General features: G+C 42.0%; 2 protein-coding genes across 3 annotated transcripts in view; one reads left to right on the forward strand and one right to left on the reverse strand.

The window, feature by feature from the left end:
• Positions 1 to 27,930, forward strand: part of LOC117900692 — an 88,283-nt gene that overhangs the window by 15,330 nt on the left and 45,023 nt on the right. The gene's annotated exons all lie outside the window — the stretch shown is intronic.
• LOC117901196 (mucin-2) lies at positions 8,865 to 11,069 on the reverse strand (the record flags this gene model as incomplete). The annotated part of the gene is made up of 4 exons (XM_034811849.1): positions 8,865 to 9,345; positions 9,643 to 9,743; positions 9,969 to 10,940; positions 10,974 to 11,069. Coding segments are annotated over 4 exons (1,497 nt in total), but the record flags the coding sequence as incomplete, so codon positions are not given.

Consider the following 27,930-nt stretch of genomic DNA (forward strand, 5'->3'; position numbering starts at 1 on the left):
AATTCTCAAAAAGTCTCTTTGGCACTTTTCGCTTGTGCCACCTAAATATTTGATCAATTTTTTTAACAGCCGCTAGACATGCACTTTCTTAATGGAACTCCTTAGCTCCACTCTCGTTTAGAAGTCCCAATTGCAGCTATTTTCCTTTCACGCATGTTCCTAATTACAATTTATTGTATTTTCCTGCAAAAAGGCTTACGCTTAGCTGCATTTTCTGGGTAGTAGTTTTTCTGTATGCATTTTTTTCTTGAAGCATCTGAACTGACATATTTTATAGACAGCAGGCAGTCGACTGGCCACGTGTGTGCGGGAGCTGAAAAGCTTTTTTGCAAGTTTTTAATTAAAGCGAAAGTGTCGAAAGGCATGCTGGGACAGGACAGGACAGGAGCGAACGGTGCAGCCACAGGAGCAGGAGCACAAGGAGCAGAAACTGTGGAGCTTGCCACTTTTAGCTTTTGCAAATTGTTGCAGTCTATTTTATTTTGTTTCTGCCAACCAGTTTTCTTTTACGTTATTTAGTTTTCTGGGGCTGCTGATCGATAAACTTGGCAGTTTTCGGTTGGACGCTCGTTTGTTTGGTTCATCGCCTGCTAACTAGAAAACTTTTTGGGTGGCCGGCCTGCATTGCACGGAGAGAGGCCTCGAAGCTCCTCGTTTTGCGGGTGGCAGGACATTAATCAAGTTATATCCACACATAAGTGTGGAAAGTCAGCAGAGAATGTGTGAGCCGATAGAGATATGTAGTTGAGGTCGTTCTAGGGAATGGAATATTCCCTTTCGAAATTCATTTCCAAAAAAAACATGTTTTTTCAATGGAGATATTTTAGCTAAAGTCTGTAGACATTTTATCTCTTTCCTTCAAGGGCAGTAGGGATCTGTAGAACATTATTAAATGTACATTATAAAAGTTCTATAATATTATTTTAAATGAATTCCAATCAAGTCTGCAGTCTACATTGTATTCTCTTCTCTTCAAGCTAATCTCCATTCTTTTTTCAATTTTCACAACTTAGAGCTGTCATAAAATTTGCAATTTTAATGTGAACTGCTCAAAACCCGAAATCCCAACACAAAAAAAAAACAAAAACCAAATCCAGCAATTTGTCAACAACCCACGCAGCAAAAAGCAGCAACAAAACGTAAAAGAAGAGACAAATTTAACTCCCAAATTAGAAACTTGTCTTTCCGATTAGCTTAAAAACATAAAAAAAACTTAACTTTTAATGGGGGAAGGGCGCAAAGAACAGGTTTCCATCGAGAGGTGGGGATTGCCTTTAAGGGCTTATATGCGGGACACAAAGGAAGTGAAGAAAGCGGGATAAAAGGCATACGCCAAAAAGGATATGGAGAGGAAAAAGGTCTGCCAAAGATATATGACACAGAAAATATAAAAACAAAAGACACACAAATGTGGGAAAAGAAAACGAAAAATTATATTAAGAATACACCAGGAGTATTCAGCATTCACAAATGAAAGAAAACGCAACCAAAAAAACAAAGGCAATTAATAATAATTAATGTTTTTATCTTTTTGTGCAGCATTCGCTCGCTGTCCGTCTCTCTCTCTCTCTCTCTCTCTGTGAATTATATTTCCTTCTCTCTCGCTGCGTGAAATCCAGAGACGAACAGGAAACTCAAGCCCGAGAATCCACTTCCACTCCACTCCTTTGTTGCTCTGTTTCCAGGGAGTTCTTTATTACATTTTTCTCCCAACGTTGACTTAATTGATAATTGGAATTTCTTCCACGTGCAATGTATTTACATTCAGTCTCTTTCCAACATCATTTCGTTTCATTTGTTGTGCAATTTCTCTGTTTTCTGTTTCATTCATTATTTGTATACCTGATATTCGGCACAGCCACAAGAGCAGAGAATATTGCGTGGATATTCAGAGATTAACTCGAGCTCAATAAAACATCATTTTCTGACTGCTGTATCCCATACAAATTTTGAATAAAAATATATCTCTTTAAACATGCAAACATTTTTGATATTATTTATCATTTATTACATAACTGACTACATACTAATTGGTTTTCTTTTCTTTTTTTTTGCAGGTAAGCGAACAGAACAAAACATACGCTGCTCATCGTAAGTTCCCTACAAAATGTACATTTGAAGTCTACACAGTTAAAGTCTAGTAAATATTTCATCAAACTTTTGAAGCCCCTAAAGGGCAGGCTTCTGCCTGCACTGTGTCCCAGGTATCTCCCTGGTCGTATCATTCGCTCCAAAGCATTCTCTCTCTCCCTCTCTCGTTTGTTTTAATTTCAACCCAAAAGGCCGCAAAACTTTCTGCACCGAACCGAACTGAAATAATTGTGCAAAAGAATCTGCAAGCCATACAGAAAACAAAAAATAAAACACGATACAAAGGCAATAAAATAAACCGCAGCAACTGCAAAAAAAAAGACAGCAACAACAACAATAACCAGAGAAGAAATACAGTTTTTGTTGGGGGCCTTTTTTTTTTTTTTTTGGAAAGTGTTGGGAAGAGGCGTTCTAGCGTTTAAAAATGTTTGTGGCCGTCGCCAATCGACAGCAGCCGAAATGTATCTTAAAGTTTTGTGCCACCGCCGACGGGTTGCTGTTGCTGTTGTTGTTGATGCTGGTGGTATTACTGGTGTTGATGTTGATGGTTTTCTGCCTGACTTTTCGCTGCGGGCAGTTTTTCGGGTGTTCCGCCAAAAACTTGACGATGCTGCTGCTCTGGCTCATGTATTTGTATATGAAGCTCGCTGTGTTTGTGTATCTTTGCCGCTCTCTGTTTGTGTAACTTGCTCGTGAGAGTAGGTAGGCAGCTTCCAGCTTCAGCTTCAGCTTCAGTTTTAGTTCCAGCTACAGCATTTTTTTTATATCTTTTTTGCTGTTGTTGTTGTGAGGCCTCCGCATCGTCGCCTCGGATTGTGTCTCAGTTCGTTGTTATTGCTTTTGTTCAACATTTAAATGTTTTGCTGCCGTTTGAGCTTCGGTATTTGTGAGCAAGGGGTATGATGGGAGCCGGGAGGGGCATGTGCGACAAGAGGATGGTCTTGGCAATGGGGGAAATGATTGGATTTCAACTAATGAAGCTGCAAAAATGGGTTAACTAAAGTTAAATAAATTCATTCATCATTCATTACTTTTATGTATAAATTATAGCTAATACCCATACCAAATTAATGAGTATCCCACCGTTCGAATCTCCTCTACACTGCACTCTCTACATTTGCTTGTTTCTTGTGTGTGGAGACCAGACGGGCGGGCCTCTCTCCATTGGTCTGTGCCTTGGTTCATTGTAGGCGTGAGTTTTATGCCCGTCGCTCACTTAATGCGAATTAAGCTAATTTAAAAGCGATTCGGAATTAACTTTAATGTGTATGCAAACCAAAGGAAGAAAACAAAAAGAAAAGAGAAATGAAAACAGGAAAAAAAGCAAAGAAAACTCCAAGCACACACACACACACACACATTTTCTAACACTTTTGCCCAGCCTTTATTATTGGGGTTGTCGTTGGAGCGGTTCGTGGTGGCTCTGGGTACATATGTGGGCGTCTTAAAGTGGCTTCTGTTACACGCTTTACCACTCGGCTGCCCCCCATGGGGGGTACCAGTGCCCGTACGAGCATACAATGTATCTGTATCCATCGAAATTGCTGAAGCTCTGACCCAATTGACGTAGTCGTCGTCGTCCTCATCGTCATCGCTTGTTAGAGCAGCGCTCCTCCTGCAATGAAATTGAAAAAAAGTGTAGCAAAAACCCCAAGTGCAGGTCGACTAAAATGCATATGCATGCACACACTGGTTTGTATGCATGTATCTGTGGGATACATATGTATCTATGGGATTGGTGTGTGTTTGTGTGTGCAACTAAATTGTAGGTAGCAAGCATGTATCTTAATGAAGGCAATTTGCTTGTCGAGTTTAGGCAAGTTAGTTTACCGAAAATTGGCATATGGCCAGTGGCAACAGCACAAAAGCAGCAACCCCAAGTCCCTCCCAGTCCCTTACACCAACCCACCCCACACCACACACACACTCACATCGATAACAGCAGAAGTTGATAGCAGGGCAGGAAAGGCACAGCCAGCCCTGGGAAGGAGGAAGCGGCAGAAGAAGCACAGATCCCCCCACCAGGAGGCATGGAGGACATGCCACATGCACTCGGCTGGGGGTAATGCGAAATTTCGATCTGTTTCAGAACCCTTCGTCTGTGTGTGTGTGTGTGTGTGTGTTGACCCTTTCCGTACACATAGCCAAAGGAGAGGTTATGCAAGAGAACTGCAGATACATATATAAATGGGTGTGTGTGTGTGCGTGTGTGTTTCTATGGCTTAGAAGTTTTCGAGGGGGATATGGGGGCGAACGCGATGGATTAGAAATGATTTAGTGCCGAAAAACAGTAGAAGAAAAACAGTTGCGCCTCCACTTCCACGTAGGATTAAAGTTTCGAGTGAAACATTTCAAGTTACAAAGTATTTTGGGTAAAAGTTTCACCATGGAAACCATATTTCTGTGCTGTAGATAGCAAATCTCTAGAAAACATCTAGTCAAAGATGGAAGATCAAATCATCGATGGAAATAGTGGATCCTTAGATTAAAAATAGCTCAAGGCGGGATTTGCCCTACATCAAACCATCATCGATTGTATTATAATCAAGTATTATCAAATATTAAGTTAAAAAAATATATTTATTGAACTCTTTACTAATTTATAAGCATTACAGGTTGTATATGTAATTGTTCTTTTGAGAGAATTTTCTCTTTTTCCATTTTTCTTGCCTTTTGCATAGTCTCTGGCAAATCTCCAACAAAATAATGAGATTTTTGTTAACCTTTTAACCCAACCACTACAACAACAGCAACAACAAATGCAAAGAACATTTATCATTCAAAACCAATAGAACGATGGAATTTTTCTGTAGGTCATCAATCAAATGGACTTGAAGAATTTTTTGTTTGCTGTGCAGTTCTTTTTTTTAGTTTGGCCCTAGAAGTTGAAGGGGTAACGAATTTTGTTTAAATTGCGAAAATGTAATAAACTAATAAGGCAAATTTTAAGAAACTATTTAATGGCTGAATCCATCGCTACAGGAAGAGGCAAGTGCGGTAGTGTGGCAGGACGGCTGTGCGGCAGAAGTGGAGGCCATGATGTCTGGGCCTCAGGCGAAGCGTTTAAGCTCAAGTGGAGGCCAAGCAGCCGCGTTTAATGTCTGTGAAATTGAAAAATTTACTCTTTAATATGCGAACGGGTTGAGAGAGATGGCTGCCGGAAAGACTGACTCTGTGCCGCATGCCGCCAAATGGTGTGGAAGCTGCTGCTGCTGCTGCTGCTGCTGGAAGCTGCTTGAAAAGTGCAGTTAGAGCAATTTCACAACTCACTAACAATCATTAATGCGTCGGGTCTGTCCAGCAGAACTCTGTGGCGCGTAGAAGGAAGTCCGTCTCTAATAGGCAGCCTCCCTGCCCATCCTCGAAACTTATATCATAAACAGTCCCCGACTTGGACTCTGGCTGGGGCTCGTACCCCGATCTCGATTCCTTGATGGAATGGAAAAATGTGCAGCAAAATGAAAAGAAAAATATTCATCCCATCCAAAGAAAATAAAAAAAAAATATGCCCAAGGAAAATTCTCCAGAAAGAGCAATCGGGAAAGGAAGAGAGAGAGAGAGAGAGAGAGAGAGAGAGAGAGAGAGAGAGAGAGAGAGAGAGAGAGAGGAATGGTTGCTGGTTGATTGCCAGTTGGTTGTTTGGGATGTGATTGAGGCCTGCGGCTCAGTTTGAAGTTCATGTTGGAAGCGTTTGCTAAATCGACACGCAGCTAAAGATATAACGGGTGAGGGGGAAAAGCGTTATAAAAGAGGGAAGGCAGAGTGGCAAGGAAAGCGGCCATTGGGTGGAAAGCAAGGAGTGTCGAGAGAGAGAGAGAGAGAGAGAGCATAATGAAATCTATTAAATGAGGCATACATCGAGGACGGTTTGAAAAGTTTTTGATTCATTGGAAGTTTGCAGACGATTTGGGAAGGAGAATCGTAGGAGAAATTATCCATAGATTGATGGCGAAATTTAAAAGATTTAAGAGTAGTAAATGAGGAGGAATCATTCCAAAGAGAAACTCGCTCCAATGCATACCAAAGTTCAATCACAACTTTTGTGGCAAACCTCGATGAATGGCTCTGACGCTTTAATGTTATATTAGAGACAGCGACAGCCAGCAGCTGAATATTTGATGACTGCCTGCCTGTTGCCGTATGAGTTGTAGGAGACGTGCCCCCGTCGCTCTATGGCCAAAAATGGATCGTAAATGTATCCCAAATTATAAGTCATATGAAACAATGACTGCTACTTAGTTATGAGCATAAAAACGTAAGGAACGGTATGGTGGCTGTGTTATATGAGTATGAGTAGACCCTCCACAGTCGCGACTGCTGTCAAAGTCATTTTGGCGCATAATTTTAAGAGCCTTACCCTTAGTATCTCTCCTCACTCCTCTCTCCTCTGTCTCTGTCTGTCTTTGTTAACCGAAAACTCTTTGCGTCCTTCATATAACTTTTATAGTCTCTCGCTTGCTGTGTCTGTCCCTGTCTCTCTCTCTCTGTTGGTCGTTTGCTAAAATATTCTAATTGTTTTCAACAATTTTTGAATGCGCCGTGTACGCGCTTGGCAGAGTGTCATAAATCTTTTCGCTGCCATACTGCAGGAAGAGCCCTGCCCAAAGAAGAGACTGACTTTCGAGTAAAGAAGAAGCTGTTGATACACTTTTAAGCTGTTCTTTTCGATGGTAGCTATAAGCTATGGTCTTTCGATTTTGATCAACAAATTTATGCATTAACTTTTGACAAACTAACGTTTGTATACTCGCTGTTCAGAGTTTAATACCCAATGGAAAGGGTATATGCTTGTAAAACGATGTCCCGAAAGCCACCGAAATGGCCAAGACAAATTTGCTTTAAAAGTCGCCAATAAAAGCTCAGAGCGTCGTCCCAGCAGAAGAGTTCCGCCATCCATCCTGGCCATCTACTATAGTACCTCTTTGGTCCACTCATAGAAGTGTGTATCTATGTGTATGTGCTTTGTATCTTTTGCATAATCTAGCCAAAATAAAAGAAGAGAAAACGCATTTGAGACTGGTTTTCATGCTTAGAAATATAAGTGGGGGGGATGTTGTAAAGGAGCAGCAGACCCGGTGGAATGATTGAGTGGAATGCAGAAGAGTCGTAATTAAAATTTGTAGCTGCTTGGGCTCGCGTCGAGCGTGTATCTTTTTTTTATCTTTATACACACACACGCACAACAGATACTTTATATATGCATATGTATTTATTTAGATAGTTGAGTTGCGCACAAGTACTCCTTCGATGGATGTCCAAACCTCCGCATTCTCATACGGCTGATGTTTTATTACTCCACAATTTTTGCAGATGTCGTAAATTTCATATAAAGTGCGGGAAGTGGTGGAAACTCTAATTGGGTTTTTAGCTTTTCTTGGCCATAAACTTTCGGTTTTATGGTATACATATGTGTGCATTGCCTGTGTGCATTTATATGTGTTTAAAATCGATTCCAGAAGTATCTGAATGGGCTACTGCTTTGCAATATTTTGTAATTATTCTATAAATCTAATACAAATACCATTCTCCATAATATGTAACTATCTTAAGCTGACTATGAATGGCACAGCGAACAAATATCTATTTCTTTTCATCTATTAAAAACTCTCAAAAATTGCATGGGTTTTGCTTAGATAAAATGTTTCCTAGATGCAATAAAACATTCGCTTTCATTCTACTACATTACTCCGAAACATTTCTCACCTTTTTCACACATCTTTAGAGCTACTCACATTAGATAAAATATCTGAAAAATAAAAGCACGCCATGCCATAGAAGATTACTTAAATATTTCATTCATTCATAGCAGCGTTCATTCCCATAAATTCTGAAGCATTCTCACATGATTACCGAAACTTAAGTTGGGCTATTCGTAAGATACTTCACAGCAGCAGCCTCCACACACACACACACACACACATGTATCCAGCAGATACTTTGGGGCCATAACTTTGTACGAGTTCATTGCCAATTCGCATGCAACCTGCAGACACCCGCCGTTCCCGCTTCCACAGCCATTCACGTCTCGGCTACTTTATATCATTTTAATAATGTATCTGCTAGGTGGCTCTGGGTGCTCTGTGTCTTTACATCTGCAGCCAACAAAATAATAACAAAGAAAACAAGTTCAAAGTAGTTTGCACTCAATTTCAATATTTTACAAAACACAAAAAATGGAGAGAGCGAATCGTTAGTTGGTGGAGCAGCAGCTGGCGGGAGACTTTTTGGCAAGACACCAAACACAATGTATCTCATAGATACGAGTACTACATGTCTTTTACAGATACATACTATGCACATACATATAAGCGTGTAGCCCCTCAGGAGTCAAAGTAGCTCTCCATGCCATACCATTACATTCCATTCCATTCCCTCCCCGCCTCGTAGCTAATATGAATAACTAATAAATCACATTTGGACGGTGATTTATGTGACAGGTGCGTATTGCGATTTGAAATTGGCATCAGTTTGGGTTTCAGTTTCAGTATCGTATTTATCGCATCCGCAAATTGGCCATAAGCATGTGAGATTTTTGCTATTTTCTTTTGCCAGATTATCATGCGAATAGCGAATAATCCATATAATTTAACATATAATTAAATAGATTTTTCTTTCTGATTTTTTAAATTTTAACAATACATATTATTAAAAATAAATTCGTATTATAATTGACACTCACAGAGGAAATGACAATCACCTCCCCTTGCTCATCCGAAAGTGCATGTTTGTACGGTGGACAAAGAATACCCCCAGAAAATAAAAATAAAACAAAAACTTTTTACAATTCATTAGCTTTTTGTAAGCTGTTGCTGTTTTATATAGAAATATACAGTTTTACATATATTAATTTTCCATTAAAAGTTTTCCTTCCAATTTCAGCATTGTTGCGTTTTGGGTTTCGATATAGTCTTCGGTTTGGTTCTCATTTAAGATTGAACACAGCTCGTGTTCTCGGGTAGATCACAGATGCCCTTGAGTGCATTGAAGTATCTGTCACCGCAGCTGACCTTCAAAGCCCGTTGGTTGCGGCAGATGTAATAGTCGTTGCATCGTGTCGGAGATGCCATTAAGAAGCCATCGGGCTTTCCGGCGCAGGACAATTGAAGTCCTTGGACCTGCGAACTGGTGCCAGTCGACTGCTGATAAGCGGCCACTTCCCAGAGAGGTCTCACGCTGGGTCGACGGATGGGATTACGGTTGGACTGAGACGAAGCGATGACCTTTGAGCCAGATACACTCGCACATACAGTAGTTGTGGGGGCGCATGGTGGAGTTGTGGTTTCGCATGGTGGAGTTGTGGTTTCGCATGGTGGAGTTGTGGTTTCGCATGGTGGAGTTGTGATTTCGCATGGTGGAGTAGTAATCAGGCAAGTGGTGGTAGTTGTTGTTGTGGAGGTTGTTGTCGTGCAAGTGGTGGTAGTTGTTGTTGTGGAGGTTGTTGTCGTGCAAGTGGTGGTAGTTGTTGTTGTGGAGGTTGTTGTCGTGCAAGTGGTTGTAGTTGTTGTTGTGGAGGTTGTTGTCGTGCAAGTGGTTGTAGTTGTTGTTGTGGATGTTGTCGTCGTGCAAGTGGTTGTGGTGGTGGTTGTCGAAGTTGTTGTTGTGGATGTTGTTGTCGTGCAAGTGGTTGTAGTGGTAGTTGTCGAAGTTGTTGTGGTGGTCGTTGTTGTCGTGGGTGTAGTTGTCGAGCAAGTGGTGGTTGTCGTGGTTGTTGTTGTCGTTGTTGTGGTGGTGGTTGTTGAGGTCGTTGTTGTAGTGGTGGTTGTCGTCGTAGGTGTTGTTGTCGAGCAAGTGGTGGTAGTAGTCGTTGTTGTAGTGGTGGTGGTTGTTGTTGTTGTAGTGCTTGTTGTTGTGGTGGTGGTTGTGGTCGTAGGTGTTGTTGTCGAGCAAGTGGTGGTAGTCGTGGTTGTTGTGGTCGTGGTTGTTGTCGTTGTTGTAGTGCTTGTTGTTGTGGTGGTGGTTGTTGTCGTAGGTGTGGTTGTCGAGCAAGTGGTGGTAGTAGTCGTTGTTGCAGTAGTGGTTGTTGTCGTTGTTGTAGTGCTTGTTGTTGTGGTTGTGGTCGTAGGTGTGGTTGTTGTGGTCGTTGTAGTGGTGGTTGTTGTCGTAGGTGTGGTTGTCGAGCAAGTGGTGGTTGTCGTGGTTGTTGTAGTAGTGGTTGTTGTCGTTGTTGTAGTGCTAGTTGTGGTGGTGGTTGTGGTTGTCGTCGTAGGAGTTGTTGTAGAGCAAGTGGTGGTAGTGGTCGTTGTTGTAGTGGTGGTTGTTGTCGTTGTTGTGGTGGTGGTTGTTGAGGTCGTTGTTGTAGTGGTGGTTGTCGTCGTAGGTGTTGTTGTCGAGCAAGTGGTGGTAGTAGTCGTTGTTGTAGTGGTGGTTGTTGTCGTTGTTGTAGTGCTTGTTGTTGTGGTTGTGGTCGTAGGTGTGGTTGTTGTGGTTGTTGTAGTGGTGGTGGTTGTTGTCGTAGGTGTGGTTGTCGAGCAAGTGGTGGTTGTCGTGGTTGTTGTAGTAGTGGTAGTTGTCGTTGTTGTAGTGCTTGTTGTGGTGGTGGTTGTGGTTGTCGTCGTAGGAGTTGTTGTCGAGCAAGTTGTGGTAGTAGTCGTTGTTGTAGAGGTGGTTGTTGTCGTTGTTGTAGTGCTTGTTGTTGTGGTTGTGGTTGTGGTCGTAGGTGTGGTTGTTGTAGTGGTAGTTGTTGTCGTAGGTGTGGTTGTAGAGCAAGTGGTAGTTGTTGTCGTTGTTGTAGTTGTGGTCGTTGTCGTTGTTGTAGTACTTGTTGTGGTTGTTGTCGTAGGTGTTGTTGTCGAGCAAGTGGTGGTTGTAGTCGTTGTTGTAGTGGTGGTTGTTGTCGTTGTTGTAGTGCTTGTTGTGGTGGTGGTTGTGGTCGTTGGTGTGGTTGTTGTTGAGGTTGTTGTCGTGGTGGTTGTTGTCGTTGGTGTTGTTGTCGAGCAAGTGGTGGTTGTCGTGGTTGTTGTAGTGGTGGTTGTTGTTGTCGTTGTAGTGGTTGTTGTTGTGGTAGTTGTTGTCGTAGGTGTGGTTGTCGAGCAAGTGGTGGTAGTTGTCGTTGTTGTAGTGGGGGTTGTTGTTGTCGTTGTAGTGGTTGTTGTAGTCGTTGTTGTGGTTGTTGTAGTCGTTGTTGTTGTGGTTGTTGTTGTGGTTGTTGTTGTGGTTGTTGTTGTGGTAGTTGTTGTCGTAGGTGTGGTTGTCGAGCAAGTGGTGGTAGTTGTCGTTGTTGTAGTGGTGGTTGTTGTCGTTGTTGTAGTTGTGGTGGTTGTTGTAGTGGTAGTGGTTGGTGTCGTTTCATCCTCACCAGTACATGGAGGCGTTGTTATTTTCGGTGGTGGAGGTACAGTGACCAGACAGGGTGGTGGTGTTGTCGTTGCTGCTGCACAGGGTGGCGGGGTTGTCGCTTGGCATGGGGCGGACGCATCCCTAGCATTCCGGCCGAATGCAACTGGGTATGCAGACTCGTCTTGACCGTATAACCTATCCACACTGGCGCCACTGGCGCTGCTTGCAATTACTGCAACAAGCAGCAGAGTTAAGGCTGCAAAAACGAAATGATTTTCATTAATTTACTGCCCTTTTGCTGCCATTTATGCTTTGGGGACCATGTACCATATATGTTCCGCATGATGACTGTTGGTTTCACGGCTCACGATTCCCAGCTGCGGTTGAAGGTAGATCGATGTACACTGTGATCATTTCTGGCACCTCCACCCACTATTTATACCTTGCAAAAATATCAATTAGCGAAAAATTAAATTGATTTGGGTTCCTTCATTCATTAGTTAAGTAGCAAACAAACTGTGCCTTATAGATATGACAGATATAGAACAAGATCTGAGAAGATATCGCTGCCGTTGTTCTTATCACATCGTCAATGTCTATCAAAACTCCTCTCCCCGAAAAGACTGAAGACTGTACTTCCGTTTCTTGTTAAACAACGTCTGTTGTCTATTTATAACTAGAAAGCACGTGTATCAAGTCTGATATTTCTTATCATACTGATATTGTTTAAATTATTTGATTCCCAGACAATGTAGATCTTCTCAGGGAAGGGACTGCAATTGCGTTTGAAATCTTACATAACTCTAATTTTGTATATTTACTTTCTATCAGTTTCCAAGCAAGGTTTTGCTCTTAGTCGGCCACGAATCGGTTATGAAACGGTAATTAATCGGGTACAAAAGGGTTGTTAAAAGGTTCGCAGGTTCCTAGGAAACATACTGATAGCTCATGGCATATGGTCCTTAAATGTGGCCAATCGCTTATGCGACATTTCTAGCAACGAATGTCGCCCAGGCTGGAATAGGTTGTGTTAAAAGAAACAAAGGCTGCCCTAATAATTACGTATTTCGTTGGAAACTTCGCTAATTTGATGTTCCACACAGAGGAGACGCACAAATGATGATGGTCTGGTCAATGGCAGAGGGTCAAAGGCAGGATTGAATGGACCTTAACGCACAACCCTCCTGCAGCGGCGTTATTAGCCCTCACGGGAAAACAAACACAAAATTGATGGTAAGAACTGGAGTTTATCTGAGCCATCAGACTCTGGCCATGACGAAGGACGGGAGACGGGGAACGGGCGTCTCCTCATTATGTAACCTCTCATAATTCTTTCATTAATGAAATTCCCACACGGCGCATCGCACACATTATGTAAATCTTCCTCACCAAACAGAACCTGAAAACCACCACAGAAACCTGGAGCCGAAACCCAGCACGATGCTTTGGGATGTTTCAGTTTGAGTCTTCATTTTTGGATTGAGCCTCCTTTTCCATCCTTGTCAACTAATTTCAGGGTTGCCTGTCATGTTCTTTAAGGCTGTTTTAATTTTCATTCGTTTTTTGTGAGCTCCTCTCCGGCTTTTACTTTCCTTTCGTTCTGGCCAAAAACCCAAATAAGAAGAATACTACCTGTTCACAAAAAGAACAGAAAGAAACCCACACACACGGCAGCACCAGCAGCAGCAGCAGCCAGCAGCCAGGGAGCATACGAATACGAAAGTCAAGCGAACTGTCGAGCTGTTGCCAGCCAAAACAACGCCCCAGCGCGCACAGTGGTTGAACAGTGGGATTATATAATTATGTGCAGTTTAGGGTTAATAAGGATGCACTCTTTGAAGGTCAGTTTCTGCCAAAAAGAAAGTTACAAATAAAATGTGGAATTGTATGTAGATTCCTCCTTTATTTAAATATTATATAAGACTTTTAACCACTATGCAGATACATTTGTCTTTGCGACTCTCGCTCATGCTCTTTTCTGGCTTCGCCAGGCTTCGCCAGGCTTCGTCCTACGTCTGTCCCCTGGTACGAACTGGGTGCCCCGGCTGCTTCTGGGCCTGTTTCGCTGTGTGTCTCCTCGTTGCTGTGCCGTGTCGTGCCTTGCCTGTGGTGGCTGCTTTTAAATACCCTTTACCTTGGCCATATTAATGCGGCTCCCACTGTTACTTGTCCCCCGTGTTGTTGCTGTTGTACTTCTCATGTAGTTTGGTTGTCATTTGGCAGCGCCCGCTGTTTAGTGTCCAACATGAGGGCCGTTGGTGTCAGGCGACGCTGCCTGCCACAGCCACTGCCACTGCCTCTGAGAGATGCTGCAGAACCATGGGGGAAGGGGGCGTCTGAATGCATGAAAAGAGCTCTGTCCCTGGGTATTGGTATTCCCGCCTTTGGTTTTTGGGATTCAGGTTCAGGAGGCGACAGTTGTTGAAATTAAATGCTCACATGTGGGTTTTTGTCTTCAAGAGAAGACAACTAAAAATTCAGAAAAAAAACGAATACGAAAGAACACAGAACACAGGAATGGGTGGGGGGATAAAAGGTAACACAGGAGGCAGCACACACAGAAGGGACTGGCCCCAAAAACAATAAATGCTGCTCCCAGTCTCAGGTCTAGGGGCGAGTGCCAAAACATACATATATGAACATACAATATATGTTCGAGCATCTTTCAAGAATTAAACGAAGGAAGACGCTTTCATTTCTCTATGTATTGGCTGTCCCAATAAAGCTTAAAGCAGGAATTGTTGCGAGGGAAGTTTATTTAATTTGCTCCAGCTTTAGATATGAAAATGCTAAAAGTTTGAATTTTGTTTTGAAAAAATGGATTTTAATTGCCTTAATTTAATCACATTTAAATTAAATAAATGTACGAACGTAACAATATTTAAGTGATAATCAGTTTTAACTAAATATTATTAAGATTAAAAGTATTCCCTGGTATTTATTTGAAACTTCCATAGCACATCTCTCTCCCTCTCCACAAGTCTGTTTCTCTGGCGACTTCCCCCAACTCCAGAATCAAATCAAAAGCAACTTTTATATGCTGTATTGCTGCCGATTCGGATGTTGCTGTTGATGTGGATGTTGATGCGAATGTGAATGTGGATGTTGCCAGGCTCTTTACAATTCGGGGCCAGGCACTTCATTTGCTCCGCTCTTCGACTTCGACTTCCACTTGGACTTGGACTTCTTCTTCAAGTTTCCTCCACTCCTCCTACTCCTCCGCCAACTGCTTTGGGTTGTCTTCTCGTTCTGCTGCATTTATGGCTGCATTTACTTTTTAATTTCATTTGCTGTTGTTGCGGCTGCTGCCATTGCCATTGCCTTTGCCGTTGCCGTTGCACTCCTTTTTCGATTTCAAGTGGAGTCAATTTCTTATGTCATGACAAGATACATACTTCAATATACACACAAAATGTATCTGCGGGAGTGTGGGGCACAACTTGAAGCTCAAGTCAAAATAAAAGAGCAGAAAAATACACAGTAACGGGTATCGAAAGTTTAATACCCTACAAAAAAATAGTTGTTTAACTACTTTGTATGGAAATGATCTGTAATATTTATGATACAAATGCTGATAAAATGGCAAAACTTAAGATGCTGTCAGGCTGGCTCCTGATATATGTTTTTTATGCCGTTCCTACTGCAATCCACACCTCGAAATCATCATATACTTCCGAAAGGGTATTCCAAAAACAGACGGCAGCCTTTTTTTTTGTTGTTATTGGATCCACGTCACTTCGCAAGTTGTCGCCTTTCTGGAGTATAAGGCAGAATTTTTCGGTGTCTGCTCGCCAGTTTGCCAGCCTGCCATTTGTGCCTAAATATCTTTACTTATTTTGGGACATACTTGATTGAAGTATTTATGAGATTTCAGGCATTTGTGTAATTTTCCTTTGAGCTTTAAGTTACTTTGGAGTCGCATTTTTGTTGCCCCATCAAAATGTTCACAAGATGCGGCAGCAAACATGAAAAAAAGAGTTAAATGTAGGAACTACAGACAATTTATATATTTACATATGCATGTCGGTTCTCTCTCTCTCTCTCTCTCTCTCTTCGCTCCATGTTTGTCAGATGAAAAGATATGTCTTTACATGTTTTAATTTTCTTGGAAATTGTTGTTCAAGTCGAAACCGAAAACCCCAAACACTTTACCACACGGGGATACCGAGGAGACACACAGAGAGAGGCCCAAGCAGACTCTCAACTCAAGATATTTCTTGGTGCCTTCTACGTTTTTTTTCTGTTTCTGTTCTTGTTTTTGTTTTTGTTTATTCGTAGTTTGTTTTTTGTTTTTAAGTGAAATGTTAAACCTTTTGACAGCGGTAGTTTTCTTATTTAATTTATTTTATTTGCGGTATTTACTCTCGTCTCTGGCCCATGCCCCACCCGTTCCCTTATTCCTCTTCATTCTTTGGAATTCAATTTTGGCTTTTTGTTTAGAGTGTTCTGCTTCCTCGCACTCCGCTCTCCTTCTGTCTGCCAGACCTGTCCTTCTCAGCGTATTTTAATGTCAAACAATTGACATGCTTGAGCTTAAGCCTCTCTCGCTCGCTCTCGCTCTATCTCTGGCTCTTTTCAAGTGTATTAGTGTGTGTGTGTGTGTGCGGATCTCTGGCTCCTCTTTTGGGGTTTTTGTGGCCAATAATTAAGGCTGACAATTTGGCCAAAAACAGAGCCAAAGACAGAGCAGATACAGAGCAAGTAAGCATTTTGTTTAAAATTGTTGAATTTTTCTTGGCAGTTCTTGTGGTTTTTCTCTCAGCCCCAAACGAGAGTTGGGAATTTAGACAAAATGTTGTGTTAATTTGTATTGCCACTTGGAAGTAAACAGACCTTTAATTTATCTTGAATTTATTCCCAGAAATAGTGTAGATTTTGGAGTATTTTCTGGTACCTTTTGTTTAGCATTTTGGGTATCAGAACTATAATTTTACGCTACTTAAACGAGGCGCAGATTTGATCTTTCCATATATTCATCATGTATTTATAGACACTTTAGCCCCAATATAAATTAATTACGATATATTTCAACGCATTCCCCAATCGACATTCCTCTCCTGGGTATTTTTAACAGTTTCTAGCCACAGAAAAATTCCTGAAATTCCCATAGCAATTAATCCCTATTACTCGTGGCAGATACTTATGAAACTCTAAACCAAAACTCTGTCTCTCTGTCTCTCTCTCTCTCTAACACTTTCCTCACTCGTATTCATTTATATTTAACTTGAGCTAAAGTTAGTTCTCAGTTCTTGCTGCCTGTTTTTAAACTTTTGATTAGAACAATTGTTCAAGTCCACAATTCCACGGGGAGCAACGAGGGACACCACAAGAAGATTGGGGATTGGGAGTGTCGGAACTATCTCGAAAATTACAAATACTTTTGGATTTTTTTCTCGAATCAATGCCCCCTGCCCTGCCCTTATGAACTTTCTTCTGCTCTTTCTTCTGCCTCTCATTTCTCAAGCTCAAAATGACGAAACGCCCAACTTGGATTATTAATTACAATGAGCCCTGAGACGACTCGAAAGTGTCTGTGTAGCTGTAGCTGTAGCTGTGTCTGTGCCGCCTCACGGGCATTCGTATCCGAAATCGAATACGAGAAAAAAGCCATCCACAGAACAGGGCAGAACAGAAGCAGCAGCGGGAGCGGCAGCGGGATCGGGAGCTGCAGCCGCAACCTCCTCCACTGCTGACTGTGCGACAATTTTGACTTTTATAAATATTTTGACTTGTTTTTGTATCTGACAGATTCCTACGGTTCCATCACCTTCTACTCCTCCTCCTCTTTGCTCCTCCTCTCTGCTCTCTTCAGTTTCTTCTCCTGATTTCGATTCTGATGATGATGCTGCTGCTGCTGCTGTTGCTGCCGGCGGCATATCTGTGACAAAACATCATTCAATGTGTGCAATGATTGATGATGCAACTCAAAAGCAACTTGTACTCAATTTTCACTGCCCTGCTGAGCCGCTGGAACGTGGGGCTTACACATACACACACACACACACACACACACACAGCGACATAACTTACCGGGCATGACAAAATGTCACAAATATTCTACAAGCAATTTGTTTAAATATCGCATAAAAAAGAAACGAAAAGAGAAGCAGAACCTGAAGATGAGGCTGGCGATGGTGTTAAGGCAGCGGGGGGGAGAGAGCGCTCATCATAAAAGTTGTAGTCGAAGTGTGGAATACTCTACAAATTTTTAATGGAAGGTTCGATTAAAGGAAACTGAAAAAGAAGGTTTTTTCTCTGAACTTTGAATGTAGTAATAAAAGAAACAAAGTTAAAAATATATTAATATAATATTCAAATAATATTTTCCCATGTTTCTCCAATATTGTTGCTATTTGTATGAAATTCAAAGAGTTGCGATCACAAAAATGCCCCGTCATAGAGTATGATGAAACGAAGAGGCAATTGCGTGATGCAGTCCAGTCTTTAGACTAAGCTTGGACACGGGGGTAGCCGGGGGCACGAATGAATGAAGGAAGGAGGAGCTAGAGCTAGAAGTCTAGAGCTCGGGCTGGTGCTGGCAGAGGAGTGGTGGATCAAGAGTTGGTGCCACCACTATGGAGGCGACAGTGATGGAGCCACAAAAAGGCGCGCAGCCGTGCGGCAATTAATATGTGAGCAAGATGCAACCATGGCCATTACCATGTGCCTTCAACTTGAACACAAAATAGTTAACTAAAAGCCAGGCCAAGGCAGGGAGTAGTAGCCAGCCAGCCCATCCAGATGGGGAGCCAGCCGCATCCAGGAATGATTGCCAGACCGGAGGAGTAAAGTGGAGTGGAGTTGGAGTTGGAGTTTCAGTCTCGAAGCTGGCAACGGCAACAGCTACATGATGTGCAATTACAAGGCGGGCTTGCAACATCCAGCAACAAAGCAACATAAGTGCACAGTGTCTGCCCCCTGCCTTCCAGCCAGCCAGCCACAATCCCTGCACTGCCTCAGAATCAGTGGAGGGAACAGAGCAGCAGCAGCAGCAACAGCAGCAGCAGCAGGCGAAGCAAAAAAATATTGCATCTTCTCAAGCATTTAATCTTCTTTGCGCCTTTTTTAACCTTTTATTATTATGCCTTCAACGTGCAAACGTTTTGCTACGCTTTATACTCGCATGTGCCTCCATTCCCCCATGCCCATGCCCATCCTCAGTCTTCAGCCTTCCGTTTTCGGGGCGCACTTACTCACACGCCACCAGAACGAACCCCAGTCCTATAGCAGGGCTATGGATCCTCCCCGTAGGAGGAGACCCAAAAGCCCAAGTGGAATTCCAGCTTCTGGCTTTTGTTGTTAATAATTTCTTTTCTCTTGCACGGCCAGCCAGGCCATGGTAGGGCTTTTGCAATTAGAATGCGTGTTAAGTGCACAAAGATACAATGATACAAAAGAAGATACATTTCATGCGGGGCGGAATAGGATATGGCTGTGCGGGGTACAGGAACTCAACCTTTAGCTTGAGAGATTGGGGTGCCTGCCACAGGAAGGTCTAAGTGAAGTCAGGGTTCTAATAGACTCTAACCAGGATGGTCAAAACCGTTACAATTGGTTGCTTAAGGAAATATTGAAGTTGCACGATGGTTTTTCCGGTTTTTCAATCCTAAATCTAGAGATTGGTTCAGAAAAAAATAATCTTTCCTTAATCAGAAACTTTTTTTTTACCATTTTGGCTGAAAAAACCTTACAATAGAATCCTTATTAACGTCTGGGACCCTTTCTTTTAACACCAAAACCCTTGAGTTGGGTTCAGAGACTATAGTCGGTTTTCATACAACACTTTTTTTTCTTTTTGTATAATTTTTGCATACAAACACGAAAATGCTGGCCCATAAATCTCAAGACAATCACATTTAATTAATTTTTCAATACAAAGTCCAGCTACTCCCCCAAAGAAAAGTGTCTCTAAACTGCGAATATACTGGGATAGAAAAAGCAACCCTCTCTATCAAAATTGTTTACATATTCCGGGTGCCAGGTTCTACTTAAGCCGCTGATTGGAATGTTTTTTTGTTCATGGCGTGGTTGGAAAAAATCCTCTCTCTTGCCCATAGAGAGAGCGAGAGAGAGGGTTTAGCAAATAGAAAAAGCGGTGCAGCATTGGGAGGATTTTCAATTAGATAGCTCTTTCGGTACGCTTGTTATTTCGATAGCATAGCCCTTGTTATTTCCATTGATGGAACTGCTCTGCTCTGCCCTGGGATTGTCTGATTGTTTGGGTTTCGTGTCTCTTGGGGGTTGCGGTTTATTTCAGCAATTTGTCTAAGTGAAATTTGCATTAATCCCATGCAGATCTCTGCTTCTCTCCACTTTTTTTTCACTCTCTTGTATCTGTATCCCGTTATTACGTTCCATTCAGGCGGCACAAAACTTTAAGCCTCTTCTAAAATGGCAAAAATGCCGCTTAGGGGTTGCAATATTAATTGTTAAATGGTTGGTTAAAGATAACATATGGTTTTATAGTGGTTGGATTTAATCAGGTGATGCAGAAAGATTGAAGTGGAATTTTAGAGATTTTTTATTGCAGAGGGAGCTGGAAATTGGATTAAAAGTGAGAAAGAACTGGAAATAGGGGTGGGAAATGGGAGAAATAACTAATTAAAGTTAGGGAATATTAAGAGTGAATATGTACAGCAACAATTAATAGTAAATATTCTATAAAATATTCGTGGAACAAGTGGCTTCAACGCGACATTTACTTACTTCCCCAGCCTTCTACACTTTCTTCCGAGGCAGTCTTCTTATAAAACGCTCAGCAGACAAATTCCCTTTTCTCCAAATCACACACAAATAGCTTCATTAGCATACATTGCCAGCATTCACACCTACACACCAAACAACTTCCATTCAGAGGAGATCACTCTCAGCTTCCGTGCATGCCAGTAAAACTTTCAGTGGCTCACCCACACATGGCCATAAGTATGAGTGATATAGAGTGTGTTTGCGTGTGTGTGTGTGTGGGTCTGCAACGCACTAAATATGTTAAGCTAAAAAAGTGGCTTGACAAAAGCAAAACTACTGTATCTTATAAATACGATTACCTTCAGGGGCACAGGCAAGCATGCAGGCAGGCAGGCAGGCAGCAGGCAGCTGCCTGCCCTGCTAGTAGAGTCAGAGGAATGCCACGTTATAATTTTACGAAATATTTTCATGAAAAAAAAAGCATCTACTGAAAAATGCATTAAGTGCAACAGCAGCGGCGGCGGCGGCGGCGGCGGCAGTGGCAACAGCCAGGAAGCCATAGGAGTAGGGAAACCTGGACAGAATGAGACTTAAATGGGGAACGGGGGGTCGGCTCTCTTACAGTCGCTCCCTACCTGTCTGCGTGTGTGTGTGTGTGAGTGTGTGTTTAAAAAACAAAAACTGGCTTCAGGTTTATGGCAGTGCCAAACAAACAAACCCCAACTCACACACAAAGTTCTACTTTTGCTGCTCCTGCTTTCATGTTTGTGTTGTACTCTTTAACAGAAAAGAGAGTCTAAAGATTTTTTAAAAGCGGTTTGTGGTTACAGAAGGCATGGAAAGAACTTACAGCCATCTGCTCAATGTCACTTAACACAAATTTGATTCAAAATCAAAGAGAAATCAAAGCATTTTCATGGATGCTTAGGTTAAAAAATGCCACAAAATAATTGGGGAGGATTTATCCTCATTTTACTTGATAATTATATATCTTAAAGAGTATTTAAAACTTCGTTTCGTCTGTGTACTGGCTGCTGCTTATATCTTTTTGGTGGCGAGCTTCTTTTGGCTGTGGCCTGTGCAACATTGCAACGTTGCAACTGCAACTGCGACTGCGCCTTAATTCTGTCCACTCCTCCAAGAGAGACCCAGAGCCTGAGACCCCGAAAGCCCAAGCCGAAGACAGTCTGTGGCACACAGACAGACACCAACCACATAGTAAATCTCAGATATATCCGAAAATGCAAGCCTAGATTTGTGTTGGCTAAAACACATTCTGCCATCTGCTAGATACATGCACTCGAGTGGTTCTGGGCAAATATTAGAGCTATGTTCGAGTCCGAGCGCTGTTCCTGCGGCTAAAGATTTAATGATTTGCACTTTTATGGAAATAATTTCTACCTCTCTCTCGCTCTATCTCTATCTCTCTCTCTCTCTCTCTGGTGCATCCGAGAGGAGTCAGCAGCAACTGCAACACCAGCAGCAGCAGCATTCTGTGCATGGCAGCAATTAAAAATATTTAATTATCGTGAAAAAAGTTGTCCGAACATGCGCAACATTTCTCACATGTCCACACAGATACAGCCAGAGATTGGGCTCCAAACGGTATGGACTCTGCAGCAGCAAGATGCGCTCGTTGGAGCACAGCTGGGGGGGAGCTGTTGTGGCATTCTGTATTAGAATCTACCGAAAAAACGTTGTTTGGAGAGCGATTTCCTGTGCGGTGGTTGGTGGTGTTGTGTTCTGTCCAAAACGAGAAAACGGGCCTCAAAAGATACGACTACTTCTTGGGAAACAATTTGGCAGTCAGAAGGCGAGGAACCTCACACATATTTCAACACCGGTCCCCGGGTCGGGTCCATTCATTCACTTTGAAGATTAGCCGACACGAAACGGGCTTTTGGCCTTTAACCCTCCCCTCTCTGCATATTAAACCTTATAATAAAGCCAACAATTTATTGATAATTTGGTGATCTCTGAAAACTATGATCCGTGCATAAATTTATGAATGAATCGTTAAAGTTATTAACTTTTTTGCTGCGGCTTCCAGGGTGTGTCTGTGAAGTGTTGATCTTTGTGGGGGATTCTATCTTATAAAGCAAACTGAAATTGCAATGAATTCATAGCTTGAGAAGATAGTTCTGATAACAAAAATGGCAAAGGCAAGTATCTTAAGAATGTCAAGACTTCCTCAGTGCGCGAGTAACCATCTTTCAGGGGAGATCAAAATGCCTTTTACAATAAAAAGAAAATCAAACAAACAGATAGACATTTCCCGCACAATCGTAAACCGGAATATGATTAAAATATTTGCCACAAAATGCAACGAATTTAAAGCTCTTGCAAAAAAGATATTCTGATTATTATTTATGGCTTATGTTATTATATCATAAAAAGAATCAAAGAATTTAAAAATTACTTCAACGTTTTCTTACGAATCTTTGAGGGAGATAAAAATGTTCACAGAGTGAAGAGAAAAGTTTAATGAAAGAATCTACAAGATGCTTTCGAAGTATCTTAAGATCTTTGCTACGTTTTTCTCAAGAATCTTTTGTGGTAGCAAATTGTGTTCCTCTAATGGATACAAGTTTATGGCTTTGCAAAGACTAAGTGAAAGCAATTTATGGATTACATTCATTCGAATTTTACGAGTCTCACAAATCGGAGAAACTACTGGGAAAATACTGGATTATACTAGCAAACAAAATATTAAAAATATTGCCCGCAGAAAATAAATATATCCCCTTTATGGATTATACTCTTCCGTATTTCTATCATCCCACAAAAGAGCAAGTGTGAGGAAAAAAGAGAGAGGATTGTGTGCTCTCCTTGTGTGCCTGCCCATCACTCACCTGCTAAGCCACTCAGTGAGAGAGCGCCGCATGCTCCTCTTAATGAGTGGAGATTCCTGTCATACTACGATTCATTATCTTTGGATGCCACGTTAGCGCCCTATTACAATGGACCTGTACCCTAGAACCTGGGCCATTCCCATTCCCATTCTTTGACTTAAAGCCAGCTGTGAAGTGCAATTTGTAATTGTGTCAGACGGCTGACTGGCTGGCTGGCTGGGCTCTGTTGGGTGTTTCGAAGGAGTTAAGAGCAATTGCATTGAAAGAGCATTGCTCTGTTTCAATTTAATTAGCCATTAAAATGTCATGCCAACATTTACGTGATGGCAGCCATGGCAGCCGGCCCCATCGATAGGAGTCAATGGGCGATGGTAGGATGCAATTCCCTGGGGTCTCCACCATGGCCCAAAGTATCTCCAGCAGCTCTCTCTCTCTCTCTCTCCTGTCTGCCAAGAGTGTTGAAGTTGCTGCTGCTGCTGCTGTTGTTGAATGCATTGGACTTATCCACTTGTATAAATCTCCGTCTGTGTGTGACTCTCACTTCAATTTACTCTTACTGAATGGATGGATGGAATTGACTCTCTAACTGAAAAACCTGACTTTGACTTGACTTCACTTCACTTTTATTTGTCTTTATCTGTGGAAATGGCTTTGATTCTCTCTCTCCCGCCACTCCTTACCATTCATCTACACACACACACACACACCATGATATGTTTGTTTGCTTTTCTTTGTTTGTTGTTTGTGAATTTAACTAATTAAGTTTCCATTTCTCTCTCTCTCTCTCTCTATTTGCAGATGTAAGTGTTTGAAACCAGCATTTCGAAGATTTCCCACCCGCCCGCGCCATTCGCCCAAATCCACAGAAGTGCGCTCCAGGCAAAAAGCGTTTGTACCTCTAAAATCCATTTATAATTTATAATTTATCTGATGTGTGTGCTCTTTTGAGTGTCAAGGTTTTGTTGGTTTTTCCCCCAACCCCCACAACCGCATTTTCTATGTAATTCGGAATTTATCAATTTTGGTTTTTGGCTCAAAATTAATCCCCAGGGAAAATGTGCTGGCAAATTTAGTTTGCGAACTATTTAATTGGTGGGCTTTTTAAGTCAAAGATTTGACAGAAAGTTTATCCTTATGAATTTTGCATAAATTATGGCTGTGAATTTGATTTTAGAACTAGAATTATTTTTGTATTTATGATGACAGTTTAATTTGCTTTGAAATTCAATTAAATAGGCTCTAAAGAAGAACCACAATTATCCACAAAATAAGTATCATGCACTACTTAAACCATTTACTTTAATTGTTTAGCTCTCCAGATTCCTGTTAGTTATTTAAAAATGCCTTTCAGTACTTAACATTCCTTTCACGCGTCTAATCCAGTTCTTGCACATGGAATTTTCTGCAACATTTCTGCAACTTGCAGTTCGATCTAATTATTCCCTTTTTTATCCACTAATTTCTTCTATATTTTTCCTCATTCAACAAGCGACAAGCACTCAGGCAACGAAGCGAAGATGCAATTAAGTTTCTCACATATCCATCCAATCAACATTCAACACACTCTCACTCTTCCTCTCTCTCTCTCTCTCTCTCTGGAGGATTTTACATCCATTTACGAGTGTGGCCCATGAATGGCAATCATTTGAGCTTCGCATTTAATTGAATGATTGAGTGCATGTTGCCACTAAAAAGAGTATATAGTGTATATAAAGCCCCTCTTTTGATTTTTTCCGCGCTCCAAATCACAAACACATAAACCAAAATGTAATTAAAATCAAACTCGAAAGCAACATTCGGATTATTGCGGCTTCTATTTATTTATTATTGATTTATGCAATAAATTAAGAGGGTAAAAGAACTGCAACCGAATGGAGGCTTCTTCTCTTCTATCCTGGGTGTTCTGTTTGTGTGTATAAATTTACTTGATTTATTGATTTTGGCACGGCAAAAGAAAAAACTATTAACAGACACAAAACACATGAACATTTATATTATTGGGCGGCAGATAGGGTTCTACCGGTCGGTGGAGTGGGGTGGGGTGGGGTCTACAACTATGTATACATGTTTATTATTAGCCAAAAGACTCGCCTCCGAGAGATCTGAAGTGGGGCCGGACTGCAATCATAATAAATGTTCATTGAAACCTTTTAAAAATCGCGCAAAATGCAACGCCGCCGCCACCGCCGCGGCACTACAACAATAAATTTTAACCACAAACCTGAGCTGCAGTAGAGCCAGCCGCCCGCAGAACCTGAGGCACGGTCCGACTCGGTGCCGGAACCCATAAACATTAATAAACTTGTTGCAATCCAAAAGATAATTAGCCGGAAAGAGAGACTGAAAGCCACACACATCTCACAAGAAACACACAACAAATTTGCTATTTAGTATAAAGTTTCATTAAAAAATTCAAGAGCCAGAAACGACTCCTCTGTATCTGCAGTTCCTTCTGAGAAGATACAAAAGATACAACAAAAAGAGAGACCTCTCTTTGGGGCACCATCGCCATCGCCTGCCTGCTGTCGATCATAATTTAACATAAAAATGATTTGATTACTATAATTTCTTTTGTGTTTTGGTATCACCTGGTAAGCTCATTTACTACAACGTCGCTTGAACGCCGCCTATTACTCACACCGGTTCCATCGACAGCACCAGCACCGGCAACAGCCCCTGCCTGGGTCCACAGTTTGTGGCATGGATCTGTGGATCTGCCTTGCCTGTGTGTAGACCTCACCGCATGCCGCCGCATGCAGCGTGTGTCGTTTTGTAACATGGAAACAAAACCAGAAAAAAACCCCAAGACTGCACAAATGAAACCCAAATGAAACTGCGGGAAGGCAAGAGAGTGAGTGGAGCCCCATGAAAACTTGCGGCGCAAAACCCGTTCCGCTGTGCGGTGTGTGCAGCAACAGGGTTTCCAATACCAAGACCAAGTCCAAGTCCGCGGCAATAATAGCATCTCTTCGACTTAAGAGTCAAAGAAGAAGTATACTTCATCGGTTACTGGTACAAATATCTTGTTTCATGTGTGCGGCTGGACGTTAATAGCAGGCCTCGGTACCATTGTCCCAAAAGCCTGGACCTGGACCTGAAGCTGGAGCCCTGCCCCCCCTCCTACCTCTTCCTTTGTGCCGCTTGCATCTTCTGCTGGGAGCTAAAGCTGAAGCTGGAGCGCCGTCCACAGCGTCCACAGAGAGGCAACTCATTCTTCTGCAGCTCCTTTTGCAGCATTTCATCATTCATGCACATTATTATAGCCTCTTTGCTTTGGTTTCGGTTGTTCTTCTTTCTTTCTTCAAGAAAAGAATACTCTTTCATTTTGGTTGTTCCGGGAAGAGTATTGTATGGATTCGGAGAAACATTATTGGGTTTCGACTAGTTAAAGTTTGCGAATTATGGTTTGACCATGTTTCGTTTGAAAGACTCAAAAACAATGGAAGATGAATAAGAAGTCTTACAAATATTATTTGAAACGTTGCCTTGATATTTCTACCGCTTGCAATGCGTACGACTGTCAGAGAAATTGCCATATGATGATTTTCAGTCACGCTTTAACTTCATAAATTCATTCTTCAATTCTTTACCCTTCTACTGAAGTGGGATTTCTTCTTACACTCCTCTTCCTGCTCCACCTCTCTTCACATTCTTTAACTTTCATAGAGTATGCTCAATTCGCTCTTGCTGTAAATTAGCATTCCCCTCTGTCTTTTTTCTGCACTTCACAGTGCTGCTTTTGTTGTTGTCGTCGTTGTTGTTGCTGCTGCGTATCGCATTGGCCGGCCGTCGCGTCTTAGAAGCGGCGGAGATTGAGTTACATTGCTGTTGGATTATTATCAACTGCATTATCTGCCTGTACTTCTTTCGCTTCGCGCTTCGCCTCTCCATCTCACGTCGCTCGTCTCTCTCTCGCGTTCCCTCCAGCAGCAGCGGCGGCTCTTGTGGCGAGAGAGAGAGAGAGACGCATCCAAATAAAAATTCGTTACGCTGCCGCAGCGTTTACTCAAGTGAAGAGATTCGTGGGTTTTGCTTTGGATTCGGTTTTTGTTATTTTCGTTCCCTCTGCTTTTAGGGATTGCGCTTTTTTTCTGTCTTTAATGATACCTCCGCGCTCACTCATTTCTCTCTTCTTTTCCCCTCTGCCTGTTGTAGTTTTTGTTGTTGTGTGCTGTTATTCAAGTGCCTTTTGGTGCCGCTGTAATTTGTTGTTCATTTTCGGTGGTACCGTGTGGAGTAGGGTATGATGTTTGTACTGGAAAGAAGTCACGGGCTAGAATTCTATAAGGCCTATAGTAGTAACTTAAGGTTTATGTTATTAAAATTAACGATTTATCCATGTGTACTCTAGATATTAAGCAGAAATAAAGAGTTTGTAAAACAGTATCTCCAAGAAATAATAATTCAAGGGTACTCCAAGCATCGACTCCCCAAAATTCAGGAATTTATCATTCTTCTCTCTTCATTTTTAAAGGAAGTAACGGACGCACGCTTGTTTCATACGTTTTTGAGGGCAACAATTGTGTAAAATTATGAGCCCTGTTCACATTTACCATTTGGCATGGGTTCCAGCAGAGCCAGGCAGCCGCAGCAGAAGCAGCAGCAGCATATCCCAGTGGCCGTTCTCTGGTCTTTTGTTTCATTTTGTGGGGGGTCATAAACCATAAACTGGAGTAGGTGTCGTCGTTAAGTTTTGATGTGCCACATTAAACTAGGCAGAGCAAAAGAGAAGACTCCCCGCCAGAGCCGCAATGATCTGTTTTGATGGGTTAACCCGCGAGAGTTGATTTTCTGTTTTGGGTGGAAGCCACTGCCACAGCTATGACCACCCCCCCATTGAGCAGTTTATGTGTTGCAGATGAATGAGGGCTACTACAGCTCGTAAAGCGCGCGTGAAGGCCTACCCCAGGCTAGGCCCCACTGTGCTCTAATGGGGAAATCTGTTTTTTGCAGCATATTCGGCATAAAAGTCAGTATCTCTCACTCTCTCTGATTTGTAACTCTATCTGGCTTTTATTGATTTCTA

The sequence above is a fragment of the Drosophila subobscura genome, chromosome U (genome assembly GCF_008121235.1).
Source record: "Drosophila subobscura isolate 14011-0131.10 chromosome U, UCBerk_Dsub_1.0, whole genome shotgun sequence".
Lineage (NCBI taxonomy): Eukaryota > Metazoa > Arthropoda > Insecta > Diptera > Drosophilidae > Drosophila > Drosophila subobscura.